The sequence below is a fragment of the Aspergillus pseudoviridinutans genome (assembly GCF_018340605.1).
Source record: "Aspergillus pseudoviridinutans IFM 55266 DNA, scaffold_2, whole genome shotgun sequence".
NCBI classification, from domain to species: domain Eukaryota; kingdom Fungi; phylum Ascomycota; class Eurotiomycetes; order Eurotiales; family Aspergillaceae; genus Aspergillus; species Aspergillus pseudoviridinutans.
In genome coordinates, this window is record NW_025091282.1 from 4,550,791 (window position 1) to 4,562,491 (window position 11,701).

The 11,701-nt window shown below is 48.3% G+C and overlaps 5 protein-coding genes across 5 annotated transcripts; 3 read left to right on the plus strand and 2 right to left on the minus strand.

The window, feature by feature from the left end:
• Nucleotides 1-2,441: 2,441 nt before the first annotated feature.
• Asppvi_003656 (uncharacterized protein) lies at nt 2,442-3,437 on the minus strand (the record flags this gene model as incomplete). Its single annotated transcript, XM_043299617.1, has 1 exon — nt 2,442-3,437. The coding sequence occupies one exon, from the start codon at nt 3,435-3,437 to the stop codon at nt 2,442-2,444; it is 996 nt and encodes a 331-aa protein (XP_043155552.1).
• A 513-nt stretch (nt 3,438-3,950) lies between these two features.
• On the plus strand, nt 3,951-5,063 carry Asppvi_003657 (zinc-dependent alcohol dehydrogenase family protein; the record flags this gene model as incomplete). The annotated part of the gene is made up of 4 exons (XM_043299618.1): nt 3,951-3,957; nt 4,034-4,494; nt 4,574-4,664; nt 4,813-5,063. The coding sequence occupies 4 exons, from the start codon at nt 3,951-3,953 to the stop codon at nt 5,061-5,063; spliced, it is 810 nt and encodes a 269-aa protein (XP_043155553.1).
• Nucleotides 5,064-6,265: 1,202 nt separating this feature from the next.
• Nucleotides 6,266-7,165, plus strand: Asppvi_003658 (alpha/beta hydrolase; the record flags this gene model as incomplete). Its single annotated transcript, XM_043299619.1, has 1 exon — nt 6,266-7,165. One exon carries the CDS (start codon nt 6,266-6,268, stop codon nt 7,163-7,165), a length of 900 nt encoding a protein of 299 aa, XP_043155554.1.
• Nucleotides 7,166-7,750: 585 nt separating this feature from the next.
• Asppvi_003659 (uncharacterized protein) lies at nt 7,751-8,257 on the plus strand (the record flags this gene model as incomplete). The annotated part of the gene is made up of 2 exons (XM_043299620.1): nt 7,751-7,959; nt 8,005-8,257. 2 exons carry the CDS (start codon nt 7,751-7,753, stop codon nt 8,255-8,257), a joined length of 462 nt encoding a protein of 153 aa, XP_043155555.1.
• A 755-nt stretch (nt 8,258-9,012) lies between these two features.
• On the minus strand, nt 9,013-9,530 carry Asppvi_003660 (oxidase ustYa family protein; the record flags this gene model as incomplete). Its single annotated transcript, XM_043299621.1, has 2 exons — nt 9,013-9,428; nt 9,485-9,530. 2 exons carry the CDS (start codon nt 9,528-9,530, stop codon nt 9,013-9,015), a joined length of 462 nt encoding a protein of 153 aa, XP_043155556.1.
• Nucleotides 9,531-11,701: the final 2,171 nt, after the last annotated feature.

The window sequence follows — 11,701 nt, forward strand, 5'->3', positions numbered from 1 at the left end:
TTTTAAGTATGAAATCCGGTAAAGGAGCCTTTAAATAACGGGTAAGCATGATATTAACCGCCTGCAACCGCCCAGTGGCTCTAGTTCGAGACGTGATTTTCGCGGTAGACTTAAAAAATGTCTGTTCATTCAATTGCTCCTCACACTGGCAATAGATTGTTCAAGCAGGGGCTCTGTACTAGGATCGGGGAGGCTTCCCATCATGGCCTCGCCGTCGTCGTCGAACATCAGCCCTGACCAACTCTTGTGAGGTAGGACGCATAAAAATTCGAGACATCGGCTTGTCGGAAAAAGAAGAGTAAACAATTCGGCCTGCTATAGTATTTTTGTCCATAGCAAGCCCGAGCCTTTTAGCCAACCTCGTGGAAAAGTTGACTTTCCTTGAACTCGGCCAATGTAAAGGTTGGATACAAAACAAAAGCGTCTCCTCGTATAGCTGGTCCAAAGGCTTTTCATAGTTTACTTCTATGTGAGACATTGGACGGTCCGAAGCAATGCCCATGAATGCATATATGAAGTCATGAGCACGAGTGCATTGTAACTTGTTCTCTTGGGGAATACCCAAACAGTCCAACAGTGTATAACGGTCTTTGCGGTGTTTGGGATAATCAGGGCGTTGCCGAACAACAAAGTCCAGTACGCTGGGTTCTGATAATTGCGGGAGTATTCGTGAGGATCCAAGGCATCGCTGATAGTAATCAATAAATGCTCGGTCTGATAGGGTCTGTTCGCCGATTTGAATTATAAAGCTGCGTGCAAAGAATAGCTCTTGCCATATCCAGACACGGTACCAGTAGGTGCACTTGTATAGCTCTGTCAAGGCGCTGGTAGGGAACGGGTGGCCTGATAAAGATTTATCAGCCCCAAGAGCATCGCCCTGGGCTGCCAGGTCCTTTGCAATGCGGTCGGCACTAGCAGAAAGAATACCAACCCATACAATCACCTGTCGGGCTGACTTGTATATCTGACTCATTTTCCGAACCTGATGTCCAAGCTCGTTTAGGTTCATCTGGTTGCTACATAATTGATCAATCCATAGAACTCGGCCATATTTTGCCAAGCGAAGATAATAGAGAGCGTTGTAAAGGTTCCTTCTCACGCGGAATCTGTGCCCATTGAGGAAGATTATTTTGGGGTTATCAGGCGATCCCCATTCATAGGACAAGGCTTCGTAAGTCTTCGCGGATCCCAGTTGTATATGGGCCAGATGGCATATAATTGGATCCGATGAAGATCCTTTTGCAAGAGTGACAACTCGAAACTCGTTTGAATTTAGATTTGAATAAGAGAATGTCGTTGGCGGCGCCGGTCTCGAAGGTGGCGCTGGTATCGAGGGACCGCAACCCATGTTAGCAACGACTTTGAAGAAAAAAGTTCACATCATAGGTCCTGCCCTTCCTTAAGAGATAAAATCAGCAAACACTCAGGTGTTGTCCAGTAAGGCTGACTCGAGCGTATCATTGGTGGAACCCCACTTCAATGGGGCTGCGAGGCTGTGAGCCATTGAAAAGTACCTTAAGATGAAGGTCCATGTGATATCTCTACGAAATGGGAAATTACCCAGCATATTGTCCTGCACTGGGGGGTGTCGTTGTAAGCATAGAGGCATACACCCACGTGGAACGGTTACTGAACAAAAATGTCAAAGCCCACTTAACATCAGTTACTGGAGCAGATGAGCCTCATCGGCAAGACCAATTCCAGGCTTTGGCGGACCACCGATTTATTTTCTGGTCCTCTTGCCATGCGCTTGGCAAACAGGTCGAAATCGTCATTTTGATTGGTGCTACAGAAATCGGGTACCCCCTCCCCCCCAGTTTCTATCGAACTCATTGTCCCCAACGTTATGCATGTGGACAGTTCATCATGCTTAGTTAGTCTTGTCATGTATATAAGGAGCCCGTCTGGCCACCAGGCCATGATCAGGCAATAAGTGCGCAGTCAATTCATTCTTTCGGGTTTCTACTATCCCTTCGGGGCGGTTTCCTTATCGGCTAACGCATCATCCCTCCACCATCTGAGCAGTCATACGCACCCTTTTCCAGTATTAGGATATTCAGGTATACTCCCGTCAGACCTACCCGCTTATCACTCCCAGACTCATCAACAAAAACCGAATGATATGAGTGACACTTGGATAATATATGTTGATAGATATCTCATAGCTAAGGGTTCTGTTCTTTCACTTTTTACTAATATTTCTTTTTCATCCAGCCTTCCTGGGAAAGGGCTTATTAGATGGTTTATGATAATGGTAGTATATTCAATTTATCCTATAGCACGGTACCTTAAAGCAAACACTGAGGATTTCGCAGAGGCTCTTCATTAAGATATAAAACTAGTTACTTTCTTACTAGCTTCACGGACAGGCCAACTCAAGAAACCATAACTTGTGGGCCATCCGCTGCATGTTCTCGCCCCTCATCTGCATTGTTGCTTTCTCACGAAACAAATGGTTTTACAAGCTCCAGAGACTTATCCCACAACAGCGCTGCCTTCTTCTCATCATATGCCCAGGATGCATACCCTGGGTCGTACTGACCGACATTGGGAGGCCGGGGCTTCGCAATCTGGCAATCTTCAAGGTACTTGCCTCCTTGACCTTTGAATACCTTTGCGGTGGCAGCCCACACTGTTGTGGCTGCACCCTGCTCTGGGCTCTTGAACATCTTCGCCAAATGAGGATCAGCGCCCAAGCCTTTCACTTGCTCGTCCGAGAAGTGTTGCAGAAGCCCGGTCATGATTGCACCAGGATGCACGCTGAATGAGTGCACACCCTTTGGCCCAAAGCGACGTTCGAGCTCGTTGGAGGTCCAGAGATTGGCGGTCTTGCTCTGGGCATAAGCCTTCCATGGATCATATTCGCCCTCGAAGTTGAGGTTCTTGAAGTTCACCTCGCCATCGCAGTGAGCGACGGACGAGAGGATAATAACACGTGATTGAAACTCTGCGGTCGATGATCTCTCGAGGACAGGAAGGAGTAGTTGGATCAGCAGAAAGTGAGCGAGATGATTAGTGCCGAATTGGGTTTCGAATCCGTCGGCAGTCCGACCTTCGGGGGTAGCCATGACACCAGCGTTGTTGATAAGGACGTTCAGACGGTTGGATTTCGCGAGGAATGTCTCTGCACACTTGCGAACGCTAGCCAGAGATTGGAGATCAAGTTCAAACAAGTGGACACGGCCGCTATCAAGAATAGCGCCGAGGGCTGACTTGGCCTTGTTCAGGTCCCGCGCGGTGGCATAAATTGTAGCACCGGTTTCGTAAAGTGCTTTAGCTGTTTCGACTCCAATTCCTGAGGAGCAGCCGGTAATCAAGACCGTCTTGTCGGACCACTTCCCCTTGAGGTTTTCATCTTCGATAATCTGAAGTGCTGTGGGACGAGCATCGCCGGGTCCGTTGAGGTTCTGGTGTACAGATTCGTAGCGAGTAGCCATGGTGTCCGTTGTGATGAGAATTGATTGACCAAGGATAGATGATTAACTAGGCCGACTGAGGATGTTGAAGGATCTACGATTGATTTTATATCTTCAGAAAACTGGTATACGGTTTCATTGTTTTCCAGCTTTCTCTGGATTCCGATAATGTTCGGACTGTATTACGTCGACTCCACGGAGTTAGATCTACGGTTCATCTTTATCTTCAGAAAATGGTTGTTGTTACCGCTAAATCCGTTCTGGGGTATACGACTTAACTAACTTTCGGCTATCTCTGGATCCCCGAAAATATTCGGACTTCCACAAAGTATTACCTCGACGGAGTTAGCTGACGCCATGCTTAAGCTAATTCCAAACTAAATCCGGGCCGTGGTACGGCGTCCCCGGCAACTTTCCCAGCGTGATACCAAATGCTAGATCCAAATTTAGTTGCAGAATTACCAAGCGTCTTAAAAGATCCCCAATTAATTGATAATACACCGGATGATTAAGGCTCCGCTCATGTTAGTGGCCATGTCCGGTTTTAAATTCGCAAGAAATGATCGGTGAAGCAACGATCAACCCTCATTATTAAGTAGTCTTTGGACTTTGGGCAGCGTTGATCAATTCTCGAATATCTCTCTGTCGAAATAATGTCCATCCCCGCGTCCTACCAAGCGTTCCGGCGTGCCCCAGGAGGAAGGCCAAAACTGTCGTCCCGGCGGTCGAGAAGACTCCTTCGCTACAGCCCAACGAGGTCCTGATTAAAGTCCACGCGGTTTCCCTGAACTACAGAGATGTCGGAATGCTGCATGGCAAGTACCCCGTCTCCGTTAAGGACCAGGGTATCCCAGCGTCCGACTGTGCCGGGGAGGTGGTGGCTGTGGGATCAGCCGTCGAAAAGGTCTCCGTTGGAGACCGTGTGTCACCTGTCTTCGACATGAAATATCTCAAAGACACGGATCCGCAAAATGAAGTCGCCCAACTTGGGGGCAACATTGATGGGGTTTTGCAGCAATACGCAGTGTTCGACGAGAACGTGCTCGTTCACACCCCACAACACCTGTCCTGGGAGGAGGTATGATATGATATTCCAATGGTTGCTGAGATTCCATTCTGGGTGTGTTGACTAAGTCATTTCCTTCTTCAATTTCAAGGCTGCATGCATCACTTGTGCCGGCACCACGGCGTGGAACTCCCTGACGATGCCAATTGACCAGGGCCGCAAACTCACTGCGTTGATGCTCGGTAAGTCGACAGTTATGCAGAGATCGTATCCGGGAATCGTCAAGGACTGACGCGGGGAACCGGCCTTTAGGAACTGGGGGCGTAAGCATGTTTGCGTTACTTATTTGCCTGGGTGCGGGTATCCGACCTATCATTACATCTTCGTCAGACAAAAAGCTTCAGGATATCGCAGCCCTTGCTCCCGACGGGGCTATTGATGTTATCAACTATAGGAGCCATCCTGACTGGGAGAAAGAAGTTCTCCGACGGACCAATGGAAGGGGCGTTGACATTGTGCTGGAAACAGTGGGAGGCACCAGCATCAAGAAGAGTATCTCGTCGCTGGCCAAGCGAGGTGTTATATCCTGGGTTGGTTGGAACTGGACGGGTTCTCGGAAGCTTTGGGCCACCTCTTCCTGAAGGTTGGAACTCTGAAGTAAGTTCTTTCTCATTCTGACCGTAACCAGTGATCGGACAGGGACTTGGATAGACACTGACTGGTGCGCTAGAGCAATTCAAGTTTGTTCCAAAGTTGATCAACAAAATTTATGCCGGTTCCTGGAGGAGAAAAAGATTGATTTGAACCCTATAATTGGCAAGCCTTTCCCGTTCGAAGAATCTCCTGCGGCATTTGACTATCTTTATTCTGGGCAAGCCGTGGGAAAGGTGGTTATTACTCTGGGATAGGACCTGGCTGAACTGCCGTCATTTTCTGACAGAACGTGACAGCCCGTCTGTTCCAATGTATTCAGTCATTCTGGAAAAAGGGGTTTTGGGGGGTAACTTCGACGCGCTCTCTGTGACGAATGCTTAGTCTGCGGTTTGCCCTGTTATATCATGTAGTTCGCAATACTTGTTATTGATAGTCGTGGTGGAAAGACTCCTTGCCCTACAACTGTACTATCGTTGCCGAATTAGAGGGGCTTATTATCAAGACAGTTGTTGGTCGGGTGTTCTAAGACAGTAACATCAAGATCAAGATGCAAATCTAAATAACTCTGTGGTTCTCTCTCGAAGAAGCCAGAGTAGACAGCGGAGTAGACCCTCGCTGTAAAAGCCACTGTTATGATTCACGACTTTATAAAATAAATCAGCCCGTTTAATAAGCCAGACAACCGTTTGACATGGAATCGTAGGCTGTACATGTAGTTCATTGCTCTGAAAAGTGAGAGCTTCTCGGTACTCTTGCATTCCCGAGCTCTCTCATACTATGAGACTGACTGACAGATGAATCATCTGTATGGAACATATCAATCCGGTTCCTAGACGCGGAGAGTTTTCAATCCGTGGGTAAACGCAGACAAATATCTACGAGCGAGGGCCATGGTTCGATGGGCGATGGGTCCGATAGAGTTTCACAACCCCGATGATTTTCGGAATACCCAAGATACAACAAACATCTGATCCTCATTCATGACGTAAATGCTTTCCGCTCCGAAGGACATTCGAGATGTCGATAATATTCGGCATTGGATGTCCCAGAGATTACAGAGAACTGGGATATAAGAGAAAGGTGGGATTGTGGGGTCTCCAACAAATACAGATCACAACCAGTTGACTTCAAGAACACAATATCCTCATTCTCCAGTATCTAGATCCCTTACATTCCTGAACCGTTCAGCATGTCGGAGATTTCGATCAAAAAAGGCCCCATCACGCTGGCAGGCCTCCTTTTCAAACCTCCCACCCAGGGCAGCAAGATTCCTGGATTGGTGATTGTCCATCCCGGCGGTGGCGTCAAGGAGCAGACAGCCAAGACATATGCATCGAGATTGGCCACAGCTGGCTTCACAACCATCGCCTACGACGCGTCCTACCAAGGAGCCAGTGGCGGGGAACCGCACTTCCTCGAAGACCCGAACGAGCGTGTGAGCGACGTCTACGCAGTGATCGACTACCTCCAGAACCTGGACTATGTGGACCCAGAAAAGATTGGTGTTTTGGGAATCTGCGCCGGAGGTGGCTATGCCGTGGCCGCAGCCAAGGGAGACCACCGACTCAAGGCGGTTGCAACCGTCAGCATGGTAAACATCGGAGACTCCGCTCGCAAGGGCTGGGATGGTGACGATGACCCTTCGAAACAAGTCGCGGTGCTGGAACAAGCAGCTGCCCAGATTACTGCTGAAGCAAGGGGCGCCGAGCGCGCTGCCGCACCCTATGTCCCGCCACAGCCTGACGACAAGACCCCGCGAGACATGCGGGAGGCCAGTGACTACTATCTCACTCCTCGGGCGCAGCATTCCCGTGCCGCGAACAAGATGCTCTATCTGAGCTTCCCACGGGTGCTCACGTTTGATGCTTTCCTTCTGGCTGACGTGTTTCTGACTCAGCCAGTTCTTCTGATTGCAGGGGACAAGGCTGGATCCTTGTGGCATACTGAGCGTTTGGATAAGTTGATTGGCGGCGCAAAGAAGAAGGTCATTGTTCCCAACGGAGCGCATATGGACTTTTATGATAACGAGGCGTATGTTGAACCCGCTGTAAGGGAGGTTGCCGACTTCATGATGCAGTATCTGGCTTAGGCGAGCCTGGGGAGACCTCAATCATGACATAGTACTAGCATACTTTCTCTGATGACTTGCAATTTGTACTGAACTATGAGTAGTACTCTGTGGAACATTTGCTAAGCTCTAATTTTAAAAAGGTTTACTAAAACACTATCAGTCTCTATCGCACCGGGGCTCGGTGTTTCAATTTTGCGATTGGCCATCATTGAGAGGAAGGACAAGTAAGGGAACGACGACGCAGAAGGCGTGGTCATATGCTCTCCCTACTGCTGAACATCAACATGGTCCGAGAACAAAGGTAAACCCTTGTCTCAAGTACTGGAGAAAACTCGCGCCTTCATAGCCACCTGGAACAGGCTATATGCTGATCCTATATGAATTAGGCTCCGTGGGAAGGTATGAAGCGTGAGTCAGATGGCGCAGCTCAGCTTCCGCAGTTCAGCTTAATTTTCATCCACGGTATAAACGATCATTAGAACGCAGTCTGCAGCAATTTTTCTCTATCTCTCGCTCGGTAATGTTGGCTGCATACCTGGTATCTCCATAAAGATATTTTGGAGCTCCGCTGCTGAGTTCATACAACGAAGTCAAGCACACGCAATGTCCCTCGTGCTACGGGAAGCGCACTTAGAAGATGCTAGTGCAATGGCACAGGTCATGGTAGCCGCTTACCAAGATCATCCAATATGGAAACGGATGATGCACTGTGTACCGGTTCCCGATCAGATTGACTTTGTGGAGAAGACACTCCGTCAACGTTTGGGATCAAGTGGTACTTTCTCATATACGGTCATTATTGATGCAGATTTGTGAGTGAGGCCAGCTACTGTCTTCCAGTCTTGCACGAGAAGTAGCGGGCGGCTGACCTTTGAGGCCATGTATGCTAGGCGGATTGTTGCATGGACTGGACTGAAGCTCCCGAGCCACGAGTATATCTCGGACGAAAGTGTGGAACGGCAGACAGAGATAACACTGCCGAATGGTGTTGACAAAACGGCGGCAAAGGACTTTTTCGAGGCGTTGTCGCCTCCCCTCGAAAAGTACGGGTATAATCCAAAAGAACATGGCGGTATGTGGGACTTCCAAAGCCAAGAATATGACAACTAAGGAGCTGCTCTAAGCACGAGCGTGGCGCATTTATGAGCATGGAGTATTTCTCGCCGCATTTTCGCAGCTAATTTTTGGCTATCCTACAGAATGGCGAGGCTTGGTAGTCCATCCAGCTTATCAACGTATGGGACTGGGAGGCCGATTGGCTGCTCACCGCGGCGATATCGCCAGGCGTGCGGGTTTCGCTATTTATGGAGTTGCAAGGACAACCTCGCGAAGTCTATTCACACAGCATGGGGCGGTCGTTCTCGGCACTTGTTGTGTCGACATGGAAAATTATGGCGGGAGCTGCCTAGCTCATGGCCAGGTCTTTGTTATGCGACAGGGACAACATGTTGAGAATTGCCAGGAAACTCAATAGGGAAGGACGACGTGATATTGCTCTTTCATAGGCAATATCAATATAAATTTTGTAACTAGGCCATTGCGCCACTTGTAGCGCATTTTATAAGAGCAAAGATAGAGAGGTTGGTATGGACTTAAAGACAGGGAGGCATACACCACTAAGTAGTCAAGCAGCCCAACAATCCCCAGCGGCAATCTTTTTCAAACTTCGGATGAGGACGCTCTTATCCTCGAGCATTAGCGCAAATCCTGCCGTGCCTGGAATATCCAGAGTAAAGCCATCCCATACTGAAGGTCCGAAAATAGAAGGGGACGGCAGCGGGAAGCTAAAACTGGAAGAAATCATAGGAAACGCATGCTAATTTTGGGCCATTCTAACAAACTGTCTAGCGGCATAGGCTTCCTATTTATTGTCTTTCTTCCCACAACTGTTCCATTCCAAGGGGACCATGCATGAACTGATTTGGGTCTGTTGGCCGTGGAAGGGTTTGTCCTTCTGTAGCAACCCTGTTCTCAAGCTGCCAACGAAGCCATTGTTCGTGGTCAATACATTGCCGTTGCGGCGTAAAGTCCGTAGCTGGCGTATTCCAGCCATCCATCCAATTGAAAGTAAGTGCATTAAATGAAGGCTGGCAGCGGAGGTCCTGTACAAGCACGTAGAGGCAATGAGATAGATGGATGCGGTCTAATTTTGGCGTGTCTTCGAACCGGTTGTACTGCGGACCGTAAAAATAGTCAAAGTAGGCATACTTGCGCACGAAGTTCAAGCAGTGGATATTGTGCTGCATTTCAGTTTGCCAAATATAAGCATCGGGACCGTAACCTGGGACGGCGTTAGCTGTGCGCTGAAACGAACATGCCAGATCAAGCGGCGCCTACCCCATGATGGAGGAAGCTTGACGACTTTTTCGGGGTCCTTGCCCATTTTGACGACCTCTTCTCTACTCATTATCATGGGACCCAGCTGTGATATCCGGTCCCATTCTGCATTAGATTCGGGAGAAGGTTCAGCTCGCAGAAGGGAATGAGTCACGTCAAACAGATAGCCATCCACAGTATAGTTATGTAGGGGCAGCTCTATCCGTTCTAGAATTGGAGCTGTGATTAATACAATGTTAGAAGCTTTTTTGCAATATCGGGTAAGGCCAAAGTGACCGTACAGTAGGCATTGACGCTTTTGAAGACTTGATTAGCTGTGAGGTGCCCAGTGGTAGCCCGGAAATTGTACGCCAGCGTGATAACAGTCGAGACAGAAAACATAATAATATTCAGGAGGAGGAATATCCATGATATGTAGTGCTTGTGTTTTCGCGCAGATGGTAAAACCTGCTTTGGCTCCTCCTCGGTATCCTTGATTAGAAGAAATGCGTTAGACCACAATGGCCTCGAGGATTGGATAATAATGTTTACTCAACTGAAAATGTTGTGGGCAATAACAGGGAATACCTGGTCTCATCATCCTTCTTGAATGGTGCCATTTGTTCAAGCTAAGAAGATTAAGAGACCGAGAAGAGGGTAGGATATAGTAAAGCAAAGGTCGCAATCTTCCTCCTCTCGTAAAGACTAGGTTCAAGAGAGACCTAAATATAAAGACTGATATGCTCCAAGTCCGTTGCGTGCGAGATCAGATATGATCACATAAAGCACCAAAGCACTTCGTCACCAATGCCATCTGTGGTCAAAGCCTTTGTCGGCGTGTAAGATAGTGCGCCAAACACATTAGTATGCAGGGGATGCCTTGGGTTCTACACCGCTTAATAACTGAGCTATGGTTTGCATCCATCTCCATGTAAGGGAAAGACGAAGGGAAACACAAATGCCTCGAGTAGGGAGAAACATTATCAAATCGTTGGATTGTCGATCTCGGTACTATTCACTATGAAGATAAGCGAAATCCATACTGAGACTACATCATCAAACAACTTTCCGTATGCATGGCTTCTTTGATCATCTGAGCTAGACGATAATTCCCGGGACTGTGCTCGTTGGACAGCGATGGCATCAGCCAGGAGGACTTTCTCCCCACTGTCAATACATATTCATCCCTTGAGCGCCTGACATGGTTGCCGACAGGGTAGTGGTTCGGGACTGGTCGGTGCTATTATTCGTTGAAATCGTCAGTTCATCAGATGAAGACGTAAAAAGCCTCAACGCAGTGTTACTGTAGTGAAAGCCAGAATGTGAACGTTACCTATAAAGCGCGCATATGAAGTAACCTTGCACAGGGGAGCACTTAGTGGTAAGCATGTTTCTTCGTCATAGTTGCAGGCCCAGGAGACCATGTGATCCCAATGCCAAGTGTGAGATGCAGTAAAACAGACACCGACGTGAAGATTCGAGAATCATTGCCAGTTATGACATGCATTTTTCCAGCATTCCCCAGTGCCAAGTAAGGAGAGTCATCTCCAAGTTTGAGATTAAGCCCGTTACCGACAAATTACACCCAGATACGGCCAGAGAAATCAGCGGCATTTATCTCGATGAAGTTGGGGACGGAATGAAGAGACTTTAGCAATGCGAACGTAAGGGGCGCACTGTACTTTAGGGTTGCGCTGTAGAGCATTTCCATTTTTCTTGAATTCGTTGTGTGTTGGAGTCTGTTGTGATGTAGAAGTTCCTTCCAAGGCACAGAACCTCGTCGAACAGATATTATAAATACCTTCTCGTCCATTGCCTCTATGTGTCCTCATCGTAACGACACGGAAAAGGCAAGGCTCATATAGCTTGGAGCAATCTCCCCACTGTCACTCCTCCAACCCCTTTTTTATTTGGTACTTCCCCTTTCAAATCTTTGAACCAGTTCTTTGCCGATATGAAGGTCGCTGCTCTGCTGACCACATCTGCCTTGTGGCTATTCACCCTGACGGTCGCCAGTGAGTATCACAAGACTGATACTTGTTTTCAAAACTGCTCACTTACAGATAGGTCCTGTTCCCGAMTCTATCGGAACCGTTGAGGCGGTTCAAGGTAGCTCAACTGACCACCCGGAATGGCCTGCGAACAATGCTATCCAGCCAGGCCAGCGGCCCAACACTGAGTCTGAAGATACCAGCTTCAAGTACTGGAAGCGTGCCGAGGGTCATCCCAACTGGCCTG